The sequence below is a fragment of the Poecilia mexicana genome, unplaced genomic scaffold (assembly GCF_051168715.1).
Source record: "Poecilia mexicana isolate PSO_F unplaced genomic scaffold, ASM5116871v1 scaffold_16, whole genome shotgun sequence".
Taxonomy (NCBI): Eukaryota; Metazoa; Chordata; class Actinopteri; order Cyprinodontiformes; family Poeciliidae; genus Poecilia; species Poecilia mexicana.
The window spans coordinates 28,106,758-28,128,293 of NW_028263385.1; the positions used below are offsets into that span (position 1 = coordinate 28,106,758).

General features: G+C 41.0%; 1 protein-coding gene across 2 annotated transcripts in view; it reads right to left on the reverse strand.

Annotated features, from left to right (window-relative positions):
* Positions 1–21,536, reverse strand: part of klhl32 (kelch-like family member 32) — a 31,743-nt gene continuing 10,207 nt past the window's right edge. For both annotated transcript variants that reach the window (XM_014981089.2, XM_088013699.1), the window contains 8 exons: positions 19,088–19,195; positions 14,757–14,855; positions 11,117–11,332; positions 6,596–7,322; positions 5,312–5,370; positions 3,306–3,498; positions 2,921–3,015; positions 1–1,299 (listed from right to left, as the gene is read on the reverse strand). In XM_014981089.2, coding sequence (XP_014836575.1) covers positions 1,138–1,299; positions 2,921–3,015; positions 3,306–3,498; positions 5,312–5,370; positions 6,596–7,322; positions 11,117–11,332; positions 14,757–14,855; positions 19,088–19,195 — 1,659 coding nt within the window. In that variant the 3' untranslated portion in view covers positions 1–1,137. The remainder of the gene's footprint in view (positions 1,300–2,920; positions 3,016–3,305; positions 3,499–5,311; positions 5,371–6,595; positions 7,323–11,116; positions 11,333–14,756; positions 14,856–19,087; positions 19,196–21,536) is intronic.

The following is a 21,536-nucleotide window of genomic DNA, read 5'->3' on the forward strand; positions in this document are numbered from 1 at the left end:
TTTGGTGTCCTTTAAGTAGCATCTTTATTCTGCGGTTTCTTCCGTATATTCTTGCAGACGTGTTGCTTCGGATACATGAGGGATGTGCAAGCACTTTTTTTTCCTCTCTCTTTCTCTTTTAGTAAAAGCAAATGTTTGACAATGCAGAATAATAAGTATTACATGATTGAATGTCCAGACATTCATTTAAAAACACAAACAGTCTTCGGGTCCTGAGCGTAAAATAAAAGCCTCAATAGCTCACACACACCAGCTGCGTTTCCATTGACCGTATAGTTGTGCAAATTGGAATGACTGAATGTTAATAATTAAATTATATGAATGAAAATAACCCAATTAAAAATTAAAAAAAAACTCACATTTTTTAGGTTAAGTTTTTGGGCTAAGATGAAGTGATTTTTCGGCAGCACCAAAATTAGTTCATTTCTTTTTTTTTCACATCACATGAGTCACATGATCAACAGTCGGCTGTTACTACTGGTGGAAAAACAAGGAAGAAGACAACAGGAAGTGGTAGGAGAATGTTTCTGAATGACTTATCGTGAACAAACTTATTCACGTGTGATTTTAATTGCATTTCCTATTTAATGTTAATGCAACAATTGCAAAAATGTTTGTTTTGTTTGTTTTTTTTTCTTCAACAAAAGTTTTGCGCACACTTTTAATGGAAACGCAGCTACATTCTGTATGTTGAATCTGTTGTCAAATTCACATCATTTAGGGGATTAAAAAAAATTCAAGTGTTGCCTCTGCAACATGTTCATCTGGGTCCGCCTAGGAAACTCGCAACGGGAATCGATGGACTTTGTTGACTTTTTTTAGTGTTTTTTTTGCTGGGTAGAAAACAAACTTACAGCCCTATTATTGGTTCCAGCAACTTTCCGTTTCCTGTGGCTAGTCGGACCGCTCAACTATATTTACCCCGTCCATCTCGACAGAGGTGACGGACCTTCCAGTGAGTCTGAATGATGTCCCGGTCTTAATGCAGGAGGAACAGCTTTAAGAAGCGGCGCGGCTTCCCGTCTTACAACCACGCTAGAGCAGCCTGTTCTCTTTACTGGCTGTTTTTTCTCATTCTGGTTTGCAAGCGCCGATTGATCCATCGGCTGGTTCTCAGACGTTTTCCAAGTCAGTGGGCTACACAGCACCTATCCTGTGATGGGGCACTTGTAGCGTCTGGAGGTTGGGGCAGGTGAAATAAGGAGCTGGGAGGAAACAGGTTGCAATCCCGTTTGAGGCGAAAGGCAGTGTCGGCCCGTAGAAAACCTCCTCCTTCCCCTCCGTGCTCAGGTCCAGCACCTGAAACAGGAAATTCATTCTGTAGTACCAAAGCTTGTTGCAATAAGCAATAAATCAGTTAATCACATGATAAATTAAAACAACCTCAATAATTTCCATTTGCATGATTGATTGTTTTTCTCTTTTTTTTTTCTATTAAAAGCTGCATGACAAAAGTCTTCAGTTTGGTGCTTTGGTCTCAACTAGCTCTTTTTTTAAAGGACAGCTATGTTTTGTTTCTGTTTTTATTTATTATTGTTAATTTAAAATGTTTTCCAGTGTTAAATGTTCATTAGAATTTAGTTTATTGGTCTTTGAGAATGTGTTCTTACATTATTATGTCATTAACTTTATATAACCTGAAAATGGTTTCAAAACAATAATGTTATAATTTATCGCAATAACTTCTGGTGCGATTTATCAGAAAATGTTAAATTTGTTATGACAGCCTAGCAGTACGGGGATCCTTTAATGTGGCTTATTGCCATGGCAGCAGTCAGTGTAATGAGGAGTTACTGTAGCTTGAGAAAGTATTTATATTTCCTTCAAGTTTTTCATAATCAACACAAACTTTTAAGGTGCTTTGTTGGGGTTTAATGACAGAAATGTACATAAGTCTGTTGCAATTAATTGCATGATCAATTAAAATCAGCTAGATAATTTCCATCCTGATGATTATTTTCAAGGGAAATTTTCTTTACAGAGCTGTCATAAAGCATTTTATTTATGGTTTTATTTTTCATTTTTGTTTTGGAGATTTTAAATATCTTCCAGTTCAATTGTCCAGTGTTTTTTGTTTTTTTTGTTTGTTTTTTTTAAACAAAATTCAAGTTTATTGATCTTTGAGAATGCAAGCTAGCATTACTATGGCATTACAAATATGGTCTCAGAAAACAATATTATAAATAATCACAAAATCAACGCTACAATTTATCGTCGTACTTGAAGCGTTTCCGGTTTGCTTCAGTGAAGAGAAACAAAAAGTGGCCACTAGAGCTGACTGCAGATTTATTATTATAACTGTTGATCTTGAGTGAAAGTTTTTAATTTAGCAGCTTTCCTAGATGTGTGTTGTTTCATCCAGTTATGTTTCTGGCCTGTTGTAGAAAAATAAATATTAGAAATCAGTGTGGATGGTTTTATGTCGGGATTATCCCAGTCCTGTTCAGTCAGTGAGGCTTTCAGTTCAAACTTCAAACAGGTAAACATTTCCACAAAAAGATAAATGTTATGAGATGTTTTGCGTTTTAAAAAAATGAAATAGAGTTTTGTCATATAGTAACTAACTTCATTTTTGTATTTACTCTGCTCTAGTTTCTTTGCAGACATTTCAGCTTCCGACTCACAGCGGTCGACACTTTGGTCCAGATTATTGATGGAGTTTATATGGATTAGTAGCAAGTCCTGCAAGATATAAAAGTGGAGAGCAGCTCTTCTCACCAGCGCTCTGCTGTTAGGAGGGCTTAAAAATGCACAGCTTAAATTTAGACTCGGATAAAAATAAAAAAAACCTCTCTCTGTGTTGCAGCCAGTTATTGAATGCAGCATGTAGACAATCAGTCAGATTGTGCATTTAATGAGCCACATGTTTCTAAAAGTAAACACTGCGGCTGAAATCACGTTCAGCAGTCACAGCTCTCACCTGGATGCACGCCAAAGGCTCGTTGGTCCAAATGGAGTACCCTCCTACCACATAAATCCTGTCATCATGGACGGCCACTCCAGACTCGTTTTGACCTGAGGATGACAGACATGAAGGTTCTCAAGATTGCTACATTTTCCCCTCAGAGCAAAAAGAGGAGAGGAAAGTTTAACTCAGAGTGAGATTTGGTTCTATTTCCTGACCTGAATTTTTTATTTTTTTTTGAGAGAGAGGCTAGAAGGAACAGATTATTACAACAAACCGTTTCTGTTTGCACACAAACAACCGCCGCTCGTGCGGTTCGATAGCCTGTTTATTGTCCGCTCTGTAATTATCGCTACGTGGACACGGCCTCCCCGCCCACTGCGACGGCGCCCTCGCCCACCTGTGAGGAGGCTGAAGGAGCAGCGGGTCCACTGGTCCAGGTCCATGCTGTAGGAGTCGATGTGACGCACCAGGATGCGGTCGTTGTTGTAATCCAGGTCGTTGCCGCCGAGCACGTAGAGCTGCCTCCTCACGGCCGCCATGACGTGGTACACGCGCCGCTGCAGCATGGGACTGCGGGCCAGCCACTGATCCTGACAGGCGGCGAACAGAGGGAGGAAGGTGGGAGAGGGAACGAGGACGAATGAGGAGATTAATATTTAAGCATATCCATGCATGGGTAATTGATGTATGCTCAGTGCTAGATAAATAACGTGACACTGGAGCTCTGCTTTGTACTAATGACTTCCCTCCCTATTTCTAATCATATGTTTCATCCACTCCATTTTACACCAAGGATCCCTGCTCATCTCACTAAGTGTGGGGAAGCTTATTTTGTGCCAGTGCGTCGGTGTGTGTGTGCGTACTTGATTGAGGGAGAGAATGAGAGCGTGTGTGTGTGTGTGTCTGCTGGGAGCTGACGGGTGGCCATCTGTTGAGGGTAGAGTGGGTGGGGGGTTGCTGTTGCTCTGGCAGGTGAATGTAGATTCGTGGTGAATACAAATGAGACTCTCTCCCTTTTTCTACCTCTCGCTTCTTCATTCCCTCGCTTGGAAGCGGAAACGCAGACCCATATGGATGTGCACCTTTTCGCGGATACACACCGCATGCCTCTGTGCTACACACACACACACACACACACACACACACACACACACACACACACACACACACACACACACACACAGAGTCCAGGCTTCTTCAAAGCTGCACAGACAGAAACGCTGCTCTTTACAACCCAACGTGTTGAGCTGTTTGAGTTAGTTTTGAAAAGTGGACAAGAGAATGGGAGTTTGGATATATTTTGTGGGGTTTTTGTTTAGGCCTATAAATACTAACCCATCAGACAAATCGTCAGGTTTGATGATGGAAGCAGTAGATCTATTCACAGCTGGATCATGTTGAGTTATACTCGGTCTTCGATCTTGTAGGAAATGTCAGTTTGAACGTCTGAATCTTGCATGTCCATATACTCTTTTCATAGCACAGTCAAGTAACTATGTTGCATTCAGTTATGAGAGAGTTCTGTATTTATCAATAACTTCCAAGCAATCTGACTTTGCATCATAGTCTGATGCCTTGAAATTGGGCCTCTGTCTCTTTAAGAACTTCCTACCTGTTCCGACACGCCCCCTTGTCATCACAACATGTCACTGTTCTTAGGAGTTCTGCAGATGCTCAGTGTTTGCTAATTGCTGCTGCTGCTGCTAGTCTGGAGGAGCTGAGTGGGGTAAGGGTGTTCTGTGGGCTTGATTTTGTTAAATATTGATAATATTTTTTTTTAATTGCTAAGATTTTTGTGTCTTTATACTTTACCAGCTAGCATAAAGTAGAATTTAATGCATGATCATGTATTTTTATTATAAGAAAAAAATAGTTTAAAATATATCATCATTGACAAGACATAACACTATAATTCATAGTTTTATGTATTCTATGTCAACCCCGTGAAGTATTATTGTACTAAAGTCAAAATAAGCATCAAAATACTCCAAGTACTTATTTATGATATTTTTTTGGAACGCCTACATATACCAACTAATACTATATATTGTGCTTTTAATATACTGGTAAATACATTATTGAACATTACATTTTTTTTCTTCCTGTAGTGAACTAATGTCAGATCAATGTCTGCTACAGGACTGATAACTGCTAACAAAACACAAGTCACATGTTTATGCAGTAGAAATGAAGGCGCATCCCATTTCTCCAGTTGGCCACTGACTTGGAGCAGGCACAGGACAGTTCACATCATTTTTACTGGACAGCAAAGCAAAGATATATGAACTATTAAAAAAAGACAAAAAAAACATATTGATCCAAAAAGAAAATTAAGTGATGTTCTAGACTCCATCATTTTTCTTAAATATTTCTAAGTGCCTGATTTAGCTGTCTGATACTCACTTGCTCCGGGTCGTACACCATGAGCCGATTCTGGTACTGTGCCGTGTTTGTAACTCCGCCTGCAATGCAAAAGTGCGACATGCTGAACTTCATTTTTATGCGTAACAAAAAATAGCAGAAATATGCTTGCAGAAGTCTGAAAGTCCAAAGTGTGTCTATGTGTGATCGTGCAGAGTTACAGAGCATTGCAAAACGCATTCGTACTCTTCGAGACAACCCAATTATGTTTTCTTTTGGATTATACTTGTTAGAGCAACACAAATAAGTGCAAATATTTTGAATAAAAAATTTTATGGGTGCCTTTGTGATTTTGAATTTTTGTGGGTTTGGGTGTTTTGGGTACAAAATGGTTGCAACGTTCCATACACACCATGTTGTCAGTCATCTCAGCAACTTCATTCAGGTTGAAATGGCTTGTTGCTGAAATATAACTATGCAAAAAATAAACCCAACAAGACTTAAATGTCAGTGAATTATTTATGAAAAGCACATATCATTATCCTTCACCTTCTCCGATATAGCTTCTTTTGTGTTGCACAATCATATAAAATCGCAGTAAGGTAAAATGACGTGTGGCTGTAAGGTAGAAAAATGTCAAAAGATTTAAAGGGACAATATAATGTACTTTCCAGGTAAATAGTGCCATTTTATGTTACCTTAAGTTGTTAAAAAATAACTAAGTATGACTCAAAAGAAATTTGACTTCGTAACTTAACGCCTTGAAATTGGGCCTCTGTCTCTTTAAAAACTCATTCTCTTTCTGTAACTCCACCTTCAGGAAGTCATCACAACACCACTCCTCTATTAACCCTTTAACGTTTTTATCAGTGTTGTACTGAGAAGTGGCTCCTATAATTAGCTCAGCAAATGTGCAGTTCCATCAGATGTTTGCTAATTGCTGCTGGCTAGTCTGAAGGAACTGAGTGGTGGAGTCACAGAGAAGAGGCTTGCTCTGTGAGGCAGAACCTTGGAAACCTCAGCTGCGAGGAGGACCTGTGTCCTTGAAGGCGGTGCTAGGCCCTCACAGTTGTTTTGCACAGCTCAATTGTTGTCACGAGAGATTAAAAAATTTCTCAAACATGAATGAAAGAATCAAGACAACACCCCAGGTATGGTCTTGACAATATTATGACATAATGTGAAGCTCAAAAAAGTAGATTTTACATAATACTGCCCCCTTAAAAGAAGTGAAAATATTTCCGGACAACTGTACATTTACACCTGAGATAACGGTTGTTCATATTAGAGAGTACTTTATTTCTTCCTTTCCCTATCACTGTGTACCTGAGACCCAGAGCAGATCATCAGCCACACACCCGGCATGGCAGGACAGTGAGCGGTCGAAAGGCTGGACGAACATCCATTTGTTCCTCTTTGGACAGTAGCGTTCCACCGAGGGTAGCACCTGCCTCAGCTCGTTCCTGCCGCCCACAGCATACAGGTACTGACCCAGAGCTCCCAGGACAAAGTGTTCCCTGCACGCCTTCATCGGGGCGATCTCAATCCACCGGTTGCCCCTGGGGTCGTACCTACACGCGGTTCTCACGGCACACGTCCTGCCCGTGGCGTGCTCCACCTCGCCGCCCACCACGAACAGGAAGTCGCCCATCACGGCGATGCAGTGATGGCTGCGTCCGGTGGGCATGGGTGCCAGCTCGCTCCAGTTGGACCCCCCTCCCACCCGCACGTGCTCCTGCGCCGACGGGTTGAAGTAGCGCAGCTCCCTGACTCTGCTCACCTCCCGCTTCCTGCCCCCTGCTATGTAAAGGGTGAGCGACTGGAAACGAGGCCTGGTGCTGGATGACTGGCGGAGGGGCTGAGCGAAGGTGGCGTGGTGGTAGTCCAGGGCTTCGTCCACCAGGGCGGCAGCGGTGGGGCAGGACTGAACCAGGGGGTGGCTGTTGGCGAGGTGGTGCAGGGTGGGGACGTCCATCAGGCCGTAGCGGACGTGCTGCAGGAGATCCTCGGCGTACTGGTAGCGGTAGTCGTGTTCCAGCCAGAGAACGAGCAACTGGAACAGAGAGGAAGGAGAACTGGATCAGAATTCGTGCCAAGAAGATGTCGGATCTGGAAACGTTTGCAGCCTCATGGAAATCGCAGAATTAAGGTAAAGGACTGCATTTAAACTAAAGTTTCAAACCAGGGTTATAATAGTTTCAGTTTTTTCATTACAGTTTTATTTCATTGACTTTTTGTCTAATTCACTTAGCTTTAATTAGCTTTAGAGTCTGTTTGAAAGTTTTCATTAGTTCTTAGTTAAATTTTGCTTAGTTTCCATTTAGTTTTTATAAGTTGTAGTGGTAGTTTTAGTTTTTCCATATTTTGACCTTTTTGAACACTGCAACTAAACATTAACCAAAGTATTGGATTGTGATGCTGAATACATCGTTCATCGTTTGGCTAATACTCGACAGAACCCCCCCACCACACCCCCCACACGGTCTACTACTTTGTGGAGGGGCTAGTCACCAGTAAGGTGGTTCGCCATGGGCGCCAAAAAGGCTTGGACCTTGAAAAAGCTTCTTGTATGCACTTTTAATTAAAACATGTTCAATCTGGTCTAGTTGTAAGGAAAAATGTACTTATTCATTGCTTATTTTAAGATTTCAAACGAATAGCTTTCTGGACTTCCCTGTTTTCTTCATTAAAGGAAAGAGAAGGAAAGACGAGAGGTTACTGAAGGAGGACAGAATTATGAAAAGGAGGTAAAGGAAACCAAGCAAGAAGCAAGGGAAAAAGAAATGTCTCAAGGGCTGTTAATCAGATCTTTTTTTTTGTTTTGTTTTGTTTTCTTCAAGAAGCTGATGGACTGCGGCGAGCCAGCGCTGCAGCCATAGCTGCCAACACACAAGCATTTATTAATCAGCAGCATTCAATATACAGACTGTAAATATCCACAGGCGGCCCTGCTTTGTTTAACGCAGGTGAACTGGGAAGCAGGCAGGAAGGGCTTTAATTGAACCTGCCGAGTGGTGGAAGGTTCTTTAGCTGTGAGTGTGGGCCGAGCCGACTGGAGATTACTGATACTATTATTAGGAAAACAAAGTGGGCCTTAGCACCCACCGTGTGGAACCTGGGAACTTATTAGAGCGGAAAAAAGGCAGTGATTTTTTATTTTGGAAGGGTGAGGGGAGAGAAACGGGTATGGGAAATAAAAATGTCCACGGATAAATCTGGAAAAGACCCAATAATAACACATCTTGAGTTCTGACACGAGATCTGATGTGTGATGATTAAACAAAAGCACTTCAATTTACTTTAAAGGTGCGAATATGCGACAAGTAAGGGCCTCTGTCTGTCTTTTTGTGGCATCTCTGTCACTCTCCTGCACCTCTCTTCCTCCTCTTCCCCGGTTGTTGCTCCACTCCTTCCCCCCAACACACACACACACACACACACACACACACATATACACACTCCGCCTCTCCTCCTCATCTCCGTGAAGTGACAGTGTGCGAGCGTGAGCGCGCCGCAGCAGCTGACTGTGAAGGTCACGCTGCATCACACAACTTCCTCAGGGCACAGAATAAATCAACTCCCTCCTTCCTCTCTCTGCACAGAAAGAGAAAGTGCAAAAGAGAGACAGAAAGAGTGTGTGTGTGTGTGTGTGTGTGTGTGCAGGATGTGAAAGATGAGGAGGGGGACGCTACAGAAACATAGAGCAAAGGATGGCAAAAAAAAGAGACAGAGGGGGAAAAATACAAAAGGTGGAGAAAATGTGATTTCCACGGCGTAAGAGAAAACTCTGAGTGACGATGATTGACGGCTGAGGTGTTATCGGTCCGGTACTGGCACGTACCCCCGCACCCCAAACCCTGTCCAACCTCGCCGTCTCGGGCACCCACCCTTTCGGACGGCGCTTTACCGTTCTCCTCTCCGTCTGATGCCCAAATTAACCTTCTGAGCGAAGTGAAGGAGGCCCAAAGCAGCCTAATCAGAGGCTGATTATGGCAGCGGCGGCTGGCTAAAGGGTCAGGGTAATTGTGCCATCAGAGGCCTGATTGTTTTCAATCAGACGGGCGGCCGAGTGACAGCTGGGGGATTGGGGGCCCTGATGGAGCCGCGGTGGGCCTAATCAGAGAAGAGAGGGAGAGAAAGAATGAAGGTGGGGCAGGAGGAGGTGGTGTGGGGACTGATTGGTGCAAATGAACAGTCAAAATGGCAAGTCCCCATCCTGCACCGCCATCTTACTCCACAATCCAGTTCATCACGCACACACGCCTGTTTATGCGGACTGACAGTCTGCCTGCACCTGTGCACGCAAATTCAGACATGCCGCTCACTACGGCATGGCCTCATCAATATCAATGCTTCAGCAGAGAAAGGCAGGGTTCAACCAAATCTCTCTGATTGCTTTTAATCCTCTGCTCTCCTGCCTTGCAAAACTATTCTGGGACTTTTCTGCATTTTTACTCACATCGCAACCAGAAGCTTCACTGTATTTTATTCAAAATGTTTTCCAACTAAAAATCAGAAAAGAGTGACATGTTTTAGAATTTAACCCTCCTTAGTGTTACATAAAATGTTGTGTTTTCACAGCTGATACTCTGGTGGACTCTGTTATATTGGAGAAGCAAAACTGCAACATTTGTTACATATTTGCTTTCATACTGCACTGAGCCACGTGACTCTCTTTGAAAAACCTGTTTCCGCCGTCGCCTGTGGAGGCGCTGTAGTAAAAGCCACTGAAGGGAGAGACACAAAAACCTCAGAAGACACTGACTGCAACTTTCTTTTTCACGCAACGACAACAAAAATGGAGTGGTGTCAGGTTTTAGTGGTTATAGGATTTCTCTTTTGTCTTTCCAATAGCAGGAGCCATTTCTCCAGGTAGTGCTAGTCTCGCGCTCTTGTTTTGGTTGTATTTACCCAGAATGCCCTGCGCCTTAGTCCTCTTCTTGCTTTTGGAGCAGTATCAGGTCTGCTTGGGGTTCACATATACATTTGACCCGCGCAAGAGTTCACATCAACCAGATCGAGGTCTAAATTTTTAGGTGGACCAGAGTTAGCATGAGTTTGATTACTCATTCACGCCTCCCCAAGTGATCCGGACGTTCTAGACAAACGGACTAGAGTTCAATTAAAGCGTACTAAACAGGGCTGGTATGAACGCAACTTAATTACCACTAGAGGTCACCTTATTGGTAAATGGAGTCCACATGTGTAATTCAAAAATGTTGTGTTTGGCAGAAAGTCAATACCGCACATTCCCAATGTGAAAACTGTTGGTGGTAGCATCATGCTGTGGAGATGATTGTCTTCATCAGATGTTAGAAGACCATGACCTGGTACCATTTTGGTACCTTGTGTTGGTCCACCCCAGGGGTCTGCAACCTGTGGCAGTGGAGCTGCAAGTGGCTTTTTCAACCATAACACTGCCTTAAGTATTCCCTAATGTTCCCTAATCAAAAACATACCAGAAGTGTTGGTTTGATTCTTTCATGCACGTTTGAGAAATCCTTTAATCTCCACATCAACCATTCAGCTGTTAAAGATGAATATCCTCTTTTATGTATATCCTTATTGTAAAACCTTAAAATACAAATACATGATTTAAAAATGACAAGAAATTTCCTAAAGAAGAGATTTGTCAAAGTTATCCTATTTTTAAAAAAATTACGTGACATTTGTGGCTCTATGCAAGTTTTATTGGGCTGTCCTGAGAGCAAAATGGCTCTGTAGGTCTTAAAGGTTGCATACCCCTTGGAATCCATAAAAACTTTCAGGACACTGCTGTATTTGTGTTAAACTATTCGGGCAGTAATGTGGGTGTGAAATGACTGTCTACCATTACTCAGACACTACCTTCCATATCTCCTCCTCGCTCAGGGAGGTGAGGCGGTCACTTTTCAGCACCTCCCTGAGGAGGCGGTAGGGCAGCTGCAGGGCCTCGTCCTGTCGGTTCTGCCTCAGCTCAGACAGATGCTCCACCAGGAAGCCCACCACGGCCTCCTCCAGGGCGGGTAGATGGAAGAGGTCGGCCACGCGGTACAGCTCCAGGTAGTTCACGCCGCTCAGCTCCTGCAGGAGGATCAGGGAGAGGCTAAAGGATGCACGGCTTAAAAATACTGTACGCATTGTGTTCACTGTAATGGCATGACAACATTTCAGATGAAGGCAGCTGGGGGGGAGGGGGGGAAACTGGATAAGAGAAAATGAGGCAACACTGCCACCTTCTGGGTGTCCATGAAAATCCACACAAATATGGGTCTGTTTTCAAACACAAAGTGTGACGTGGATAGCTTTTATGACAGATTCTGAAATTTTTTATTTAAAAAATGATTTAAACATTTGTAGAAGCTTTTTTTTTTACTGCAAAGTAAACAAAACATACATACAAACTGACCATGGCGTGGTATTCTGAAGGTTGAAAAGTATATGCCAAGTGAAGACTGTCCATTTTACAGAAAACTCCGGAAAGTTCATATTCATGAATTTTGCATCTAAAATTCATGAACAATTTTTTTCTGTATACATCGTAATATTTAGACTTGTCAGTTGTTTAAAGTCCTAAGTAAATTAATATTTTAAATTTGAAAGAATTTTACATTTGCTATTTATTAACCTTGAAGTAACGCTTTTATTAATAAATGCAACAACATATTTGAAGTTTTGAGAGCTGGGTATATTCTATGAGAAGCAAAGTGCTCCTGGGAGCCCCCTGCTGGCCAAAAGAGGGACGCTTTATTTCTGATTTGGAACAGCAGTGATTGTCCTCCGGGAAAACAACTTCATCAACAAATCTTTTTGGATTGATCCAACCAGGAAAGTAGATCAAATTAGATGAGATTACTGTATGTAATTAAAATTAGAGTTAAATTATTGTAGAACAGGCCGTCTACCCTGTTCCTTTACTTAACATGTACTTCACATCATAGGTGACTGTGGAAAAATACTTTCTTTCCTCAGTTAGTCATTTTCCTGTTTTATTTATTAATCTGCCAACATCATAATCTTGCCAAGGCAGATTCAGGATTCGTTGCTTAATCTCGATTACATCCAGTCATCCACAGACTGAGAAAGGTTCTCCTGAACCCATTGAAACTTTTATTTTTAGGTGTTAATGCTGGTTTAAGTCTTGCTGAACCGAACATTTTAATATAATAAATGCAAATTACCACCTATTCTATCAATTTAACCTTAGTTTGACTTGAAAAAAGATGAATCGGTCATTAGAACAATGTCACATGACACTGAGGTGATACAAAAAGATGTCAAATCTCAAGATTGTTTTTTATTTTAATTAACCAATTTATTTACTTTTAGTATAAACCAATACTAATAAAAACTACTGAACATCATTTGAGAGTGTCTATAGAAGATCTTTATGTTAGTAAAACTGCCATAAAACACAAATAATTGTTGAACTACTTTGCAAAAAATAAAATCTACGCAAGTTGTTGTAAATGTGGAATAAGTTCTTCAGATAAATCAGTCTCTTCAGCAATATTTTAATATCTACAATTTAAAAGTTTATTAGCAATTGCTTATACTGAACCCAGCATTTAGTTAAAGCAGAAGAGTCACTCCGTTAGCAAGTCAAACATGCTTTTCCTGTAATGACGGTTTACAACCACCAGGTGGCACGTTGGAGCTATGACTGATATCTTGTCATAACCAAAACATAAACATAAACAAACTAATTAATTCAAAAACACCAACTCACTAAACATTTTTGGATTTGTTTTGGGAATTTCAGCACAACTGTCAAGATGAAATAATATTTCTGTTCATTTATGCAGATAATACATATTTTACAACATGCATTACATTATGTTGTATAATCCTCTATAAACTACCATTTGATCAGACATAACCTGAACCTTTGTTTTTAACTGTAGAAGTGGTTGGCTGCAAATTCAGAGGTCAGTGAGCTTTTAACGTCTCCAAACAACATCTTCACAAGATGTTTTGCTTTTGTCATGAAAAGCACATATAGGGTTATCTGACCCTGAGCCAGGTTCCATCCCGACATTCTGATGCTGTTTATATTCATAATTATTTGAAGCATCTGGAAGTTATACCCAAGAAAGAACGAGACCTGTTTAGGTGTACAATATTCTTCCTGATAAAGCGATTTTTCCAGTGTGGTCAAGTTAAAATACATTCATCGACTGATTCAAATGTTATGAATTAACAAAGGAGAAACTTACGAAACCATGACATCGACATCTGGTCCCTTCCAAAAGTGTTTAAAGTTTAGTAATCTTGGTGTAAGCTACTGATTTTGAAAAAAAGTTTCAGAGAATTCTAAAAATTAGCAATGCCAATAAAATAAATAAAAACAGTAAGCAAAAAAACTACTGAAATAGCAGGACAACACCATATGCAATGGAAATATTTGTTATCTCGTCATATTTAATAAAAGCTAACACATCCATAAAGGTACAGAAATTGCAAAACCATCTAGTAAGAAGAAAGTTAATCAGCGGTTTGATGGTACTGTAATGCTTACAGTCTAGGCCAGAGGAGGGGTGCACATGACGTATGGGTTCTTGTCATGGCTACCAAAAGGATTTATTCAGGATTAGTAGTCCTCATGGCACCAAATCCCAGCCCTCATCAGGAAGGGTGTCATTTCTGGGATCCACGTTAAAGGTTTAGCACAAAAAAAGTCAACTGAGCTCAGGTTAAGGAGCTATGGGTGTGGTTATGCATGAGCTATTAATATGTAAGGCTAGATTCAGCGCTGGGGTCAGAGAATGGAAAATTGTAAAGAGGTGTGTGTGTGTGTGTGTGTGTGTGTGTGTGTGTGTGTGTGTGTGTGTGTGTGTGTGTGTGTGTGTGTGTGTGTGTGTGTGTGTGTGTGTGTGTGTGTGTGTGTGTGTGTGTTTTAGCATTTCCCACCTTGTAAGGCCCATTAAAAAAAAATAAATAAATAAAAAAACATTGCGAGGACCTACTGCTGGTCCTTTGGAGTCCCAAAGCTGAAGTTCTGTTTTTTGGTTCAGGGATAGTGATGCACCAATGTGAAAATTTGAACCAATATCAATATCTGATATTATATTAGTATTGCTGTGTCAATATGTTAGATGAACAACATCAGCTAATACCAATGTCAATGCCAATATATTGTGCATCCCTAGTTAAGGGATGCACAATCTAGTTAAGGTGTAAACTGAGCTAAGGTTACATTTAGGGTTAGGCACAGACCCAGCTCCAGAGGAATTTAGCTGCGGGGGGAAGGGTCACAGTTAACAGGCTTAGTATTTAATATAAATACATAAGCATTTATGTCACATTTCAACTAAAATAACCACAGATAAACTAGTCATCATTGTTTGAAAAAAATTTGCAAAGTTCGATTAGGCATGTACTGCTAATGGTTAGGCTTAGGGTCAAAGGTTAGGCTATAGAATTGAATGAAACTTGAATGGAAGTAATCGCAAAAACTCCTTTAACATGGAAAGATGTGATGTGTATGTGCCTGTGTGTGTGTGTGTACCTGGATGAGGTAGTTTGAGCAGAGGCTGAGGAGCTCCAGCAGCTGAAGGTGACTGCCCGCAGATAGGACGTCCTGGATAACAGCCGGCTCCAACAGAATCTGGACCAAAAAAAAAAAAAAAGAAAAAAAAAAGAAAAAAGCCATTAGATTTTCAGACACTCAGAGTAAAACCGTGGAGCTACTATTTGCTCTAATTTATTATTTATTCATAAAGTCAAGGCCTGATTCAAGTTAAACTAGCCATCAAACTAATGCTGACTGTGCTTCCTGTTTGAGTTGAGTGACCAGAAGCTAAGCTAGGCTAATCTGATGAATGTCTGCCTTGCCACTCTCTCTTTCCTGGCATAACACTTTGTAAATCCGCCAAGTCATGCTCATAAGCTGCTGAGAGCAGAGCCAGGTAGTGTTGTTGGGAGACAACAAGGTCCGACAAATTTAACGTTCCTTCAACAACCCAAAAAACCTGTCACACAGAGGACTAATCAATGGTGGCTTTTCTAAACCAAGAGGAAATCTTTGATAATCCATTCAGCGGTGCTGCCCTACATAGGAGCATAACTGTGACTGCATCAAAGGTGAAAACGAGAAAAATGACTTCAGCATCGTGTTTTTCAGTGTTGCTGACACAGTAGACAGGTAAGCGTTATTCAGCGACGCTCGTGGCTATCATGTTTTTCCTGAAACCCGCTCATTATTTATTCATCCTGAGGCAGAGGGGGGGGGGGAAACTGATCTGAGAACAAATGTTCTGTCTCCCCTCCTCTGCATGTTGTCCAAGTAATGTGCAAAGTCAGTTTTTGCTTCATAACACACTATTTAACCACTTTAAGACTAACTTAAACCCCGCAAATTCATTAAAATACTTGTTTAAAGTGTTTCTATAGATATACGTGCATCCAAAGGGGGAAAATAAATCCCACAAAGCTTTTCTCATAGCCGTATCATTTTCCCACTGCTTGCAATTAGCTGCATCTGCACATTTCCATTCATCACAGCATGGCTTCCTGGCAGGGCTGGGCTGCAGGCCAGTTAACCACACGCACCATCTATGAGCTTCAGAAGCTAACGTATTCAGACAAGAGGGCAATAAAAAGAGGTTATTCGCTCCGCTTAAACGGCAGCCTGTGCACCGATTCGGAGAGAGAACGGAAATGCGCTAATCACCGGTCATAATCCAAATTCTCGTGAAACGTCCTGAATTAGGAAGAAGAGCTGGACACTCAGGTAGTTTTTTTTTTTTTTTTCTTCAACAGAAACATGAAACTAAATGCTTCCTGTCAGGAGAAAGCAGGAGTGGCGGCTGGATGGTTGGAGAACGTCCAGCCAGCTGGAGAAAGAGCTGTGGTCAGACGATACCACATTTGTTCTTTTGAACCTAAATACAAAAACACTGAACCCAGTAAGTATGAAGCTGGCAGCATCGTGATGAAGGAGCAGGGTTGAGAGTTAGTCTACAGAAACAAACTCGCCTAGGTTTTCTAAGTCTGAGTAAGTTTTCTTTTTCTCAAGACTTTAAAAGTTATCCTCAAGTGAAACAAAAAATTCTAGATGAAAATATTTTAATTGTTTTTTTTAAGTTTTTGTATTTTTTCTTAAAGGGGAGAACTAAAAAAGTGATGTACAGAATATGATCAATTTCCTTTTAAATTGTCTTTCTGACTATTAAAAACATTTTTCTTTTATTTATGAAGCAAACGACCTGAGCAAAGTGCAAAATAAAAGGGTTTTTTTGTCTTTTAGAGTCAGATTTATAGTAATATATTCAGCCTCTAACTTTCTGAGCTCACCTTCATCATTGCTGTTGGTGACGCAGTTTATGTGGAAGGAAGAGTTATTACAAAAATACGCACTTAGAAAAATGAGACGATGGACAATATTTTTTGTCACTTATCCTTCTTGACTTAAAGACTTAAAGGGGAAGTATTATGGAAACTCGACTTTTTTGAGCTTCACATCATGTTATAATGTTATTACCTCATCAAAAACATACCTGGAGTATTGATTTGATTCTTTTGTGCATGTTTGAGAAATCACTTAATCTCCCTTGGCGACCATTGAGACGTGCAAAACGCCTGAGTGGGCCAAGCGCCGCCTGCTGTGTTAGTAGCGGGGACTGCAATGTAGTGAGGCAGGTAGAGGTCAAGCCAAAAAGGTGTTTGGTAACTGAAAAACTGAAACATAGTGGGGAAAAACTCAAGAGGGACAGGAAGTATGGGAAAATAGAAAACGAAGAAATGCAGCTGCTGAAGACTTGACCTGAGGGGAAAAAAACTCCGCCAGGATTCAAACCAAGCACCATTTGACTGAAGGCAGCAGTGCTAACACCTGCACCACTGTGTCAGTAATGACTCTAAGTGACTGTAAGTGAATGTTCTTCATGTCCTGCTGGCATGCTCCTCACTCCAGCCACCTAACATGGTTAGAAAACTTCAGCCTCACTCAGCAGAAGTCAGTTTTGTAACATTGTGCCTACTTTAGTGTGGGAGTCTAGGGAGCTCTTGTGTAATCCGTCGTGTGTTGTACTCGCCAGTTGTGAACTTTCACCTGGAGAAGAAGATAAAGCAAGGGCGGAATATTTTGGATTTCAGGTCGGCATCATATGTGCGGCTTGTCTGTACCCTCTCTCTTAAGGATTTTTTTAGTAGGTTGCCACTTACAACGTGAGGAAACGTCTCATGCACTATCATCTCCTTTAGGCAGAGAGGAGCAGAGCCAAATGAAACGGGGCGGCTTGCGAGCCTGCAGTTGACCTACTTACTGGCGCACTCTTTTGCTCATTTTCGTGGGAAAAATTAGTAGTATTTAATAAGTTCACAGCTTTTCAGGATGCAAAATAAGCCACAGCGCTGGCTGCTGGTGGCTGGAGGCTCAGTCATAGTGATGAAAAGGTCAGGACAAACAATTACACCGCTAACAATTCCCGGTGAGAGAGTGAGAAAGCAAGGACGGATGGTAATGTCTCTCAAAAAACTGTCTTAAAGATTCACAATGGAAATCTAATGCTGTGTTGTTTCTTAAATGTACATTTTGTGTCTGAAACGTGTTTTTTTGTATTTTCGGCTGCCGCTTGCCAAGGATGGACAGACCTTATACACTTTTGCGTGGCTTTTAAATCCTGCTGTGGGAGCTTATGGTGCTGAGATTAAAACTGTAATCTGCAAAACGCATTTTGAATTATTTATGTGACATGTGTGACACTGGTCAACAACTACAAATTGTAAGTCAGAATTTCTTTCCGGGCTGTAAGGCTTCATTTACTCAAAGGGAAAATAAAAATAAAAATATAATGGAACACTGTTTCAGTTCCAGGGGTTAGTGTACCAGAATTTATTTCACAGTGATATGATCTTTACTCATTCAGAAATGTAGGTATTTACATCTCAGGTCTGTGCTTATGCAATATGTAAAACTCAGGAGCCAAGTCTAAGTCTGAGTCTGAGTCTAAACCATCTTTATTGGGAACAACTTGTAGTATCCATGTTTTTTATTTCGATGTGGATGGATTTTGTCCCACTTTATGACAGAAAGCCAGTCAACTGCCTTGCAGCCTTGCAGTACTATGAGCTGTACTAGTACTAATACTGGGGATGTTACATGCAGTCCAAAAACGTAGCAAAAGAAATGCAAATCTAATGCATGCCGACAGTGGAAACAGACATTATGAGCTAAATATTGTGACTTATTTAGCAAATGTGTTTCCATCTATCCTTTAACGAATTAGCTCTTTTCTGAAAAGCTATAGCATACTTCTTATGCTATAGCATAAGAACTTGCTAACTGAAAACAAATGAATTAATTTGTTTCGTTGATTCATTTGTTTTCGGTCATCACTTTTGTAGATCCATTAAATTTTTGTAATATTCATATTCATCCTGTTGCATGACCACTGTAGTTCAGCTACAGGGCAGCTTCACATTTACCTCTAGAACAGTTTAGTATACTGAAACATTCAAGGTGAAATCAGTCACTTCAAGCTTCTCAGATGCCGTGACTGCAAACCAAATCTTTTATACTGCGCTTTAAATTAAGAGATATTCACCCTTTGCAATAATTAAGGCATCAATAAGAGCTAAACAAAAGAGGGAGCTGGTGAGAGACAGTTCTGGTTAGATAAGTAGTAGTAACAGTTGCTGCAAAATTTGAAAGGTCAACATCTCATTTGACATTATCACTGGGAAACCATGCACAGTGTAGCAAGTTTTAAACAACTTCTTAATAAAAATAAGTTTTAAAAAAGCTTTTTTGCTTTTTAATGGTTCGTACTCAGGAGGGAGCACTACAGTGTCTTTAAGTGCATTCTAGTGCAGAGAAGTTCGATTGTAGCAGCTCACCTGTCCAGTGTAGGCGAAATCTAAAGCATGCTTCAGTCCAACACTGGTGACGCCTTGCAGGGTTACTTCATCTGCCTCGCTCTCCACCATACACAAGCTGAACATGGCCTGATGAGACAAAATCAAAGAACCACATGAAGGATCAGACTTCTTCAGTCATAGTAAATAAAACATGGTTATGCTACGGTTCACAAAGTTTACGCCTCCTTTGGATGTATACAGAGATCGAGATCTATATGGAGCAGCTTTTACAGATAAAACACACTTGCTTTGCGTTTCATGTGACTTGTGGCTTTGATAAACAGACAATTTAAGCCTGACAGGCGCTACATTCAGGATTTATCAAGCATCGATTTGCCGGCCTGGGGCCTGGAGACCAGCAGAAACAAACAGCACAATCGGTACCCTCTGTTACGCCTCGCCGTCTTCCTCCCATCCATGAACACAGACACACAGTCACATGAGCGCACGCTGGGCGCCATGTGAAATCAAAAGCAGCCAACACAGGATCTGCCATTGCTGAGCGTGAGTCCAGCTAGCCGCTCGCTAATCAAAGCTATATCGACTGATGTAACACCACGGAGGAAGAGGAGGAGGAGAAGGATGAGGAGGCAGAGTCAATTGATCAGCGCCAACCAGCAGAGAGCGGCACCACGGAGGGGCGGAAAAAACAGACGAGGTTATCAAAAGTAATCGGTAATTTATGTTTTCTGTCAGGGTTTCAAACCAGCAGCAGGAAAAAAAAAACAACAAAAAAACAAAAACAAACAATTCTCCATAAAGGAGAATTTTTTACCACAATTGACATTTTTTTCCCTTTTCTTCAGTTTCATTACTTCAGGATACCAATCTTGCTAACTCTTGATTTTTAACTATCTTTTTAATCACAGTGTGCAGGCTGCATCCCCCAACTACAAACAGCTCTGCATGTTTTCAAAGCACAAAAGGCTGTTCTGTTATTATAGCATGCACACTACTGCCACAAAATCAGCAATAACTCATCTCATTTTCTCTAATTCATAACACACATGAACTTAAACCAGAGGAAGATACATTCCCATCTCATGCAAGTGATTCTGTATTGATTTAAGTGACACATTGTGATGTTTAAACTGTGTGTCTTCTAGTCACATAGTGCCATTTTATAGAATAATCAAGTAACTATGTTACCTTCAGTTGTTGAAAAAGTGTTATATCTATATAAAATACGACTTAACAAATATTTTATTTCCTGATTTAACACCTTGAAATTGGGTCTCTGTTTCTTTAAAAACTCCTGCTCTTTCTGAAACTCATCACAACATGGCTTCTCTATCAATCCTTTAACAATGTTTGTACCGGCGTTTCATTGAAAAGTAGCTCCTATCATGAGCTCAGCTGATGCTCAGTACCACCAGGCATTTACTAATTACTGCTGGCTAGTCTGGAGGAGCTAGTCTGCGAGGCATAAACTGTAGATTGAATACTGTATACCTGAGGAGGAGTTGCACCTATCGGTGGTGCTAAATCTAATCATAAGCTTCACACAGCTGAATGGTTGCCATGGGAGATTAAAGGATTTCTCAAACATGCATGAAAGAATCAAAACAACTCTCCAGGTATGTTTTTGATGAGGAAATAAAATTGTAACATGATATAAAGCTAAAAAAAAGTCTGTTTCACATAATACTGCAGCTTTAACCAAAGCATATGCAGAATTCCCTCTTTGATTCCCCCCCCAACTGCACTAATTAAAAATCTCCTGGTCCACTAAGCGAAGGAGGGCCGGTGGCTTAACTCGGGGTGTTACGGTGGCTGATTTATGATCAGTGTGTGCCAGAATGAAAGACACACAAGACCAGGCAGAAGCACACCAGTATAAGTTTGTCTGGACACCGTTGGCTGAATCGGCCACCCGCAAAGTCACTGCCGCCGTTCTTGGCGGAGACATCCAGGTAGCCGCTGATGGTGACGGATGACTCCTGTGATTTGGGGACTCAGAGACACAGTGTGCCACAGAGCCCAGCCCACTCTGGGCCTTTCACACAAAACTGCAGCTCTGCAGATAGACTGACCTGCTGGCAAAATTTATGTGTCTGCATGTTGTGATAACAAGACTTAGAGTGAAATATTAGCTTTCAGAGAGGTTGTTTCCCTGTGGGGGAGAAATATTGGGTCATTTCTTGAGGGCTGGAGCTATTTTTACGAATAAGTTTGTCAAAAATGTTGCAGTCTTACTTTACACCAAAAACACAGTGGTCGGGCCTGTCTGACTAATGCAGAGGTCATTTTGTCTTTTATTTTTAGCTGTGTTTTACTATAAAACACTTATAATTGTCCTTAAATACAGTTCACATTATAAACAATTCAGTCTAAAAAGAGCAATGATGAATTTCACCTATGGTGCCTTGCAATAGTTTCCATACCCATTGAAATTTTCCACACACTGTTCAATTTCAGGCTTAAAAAT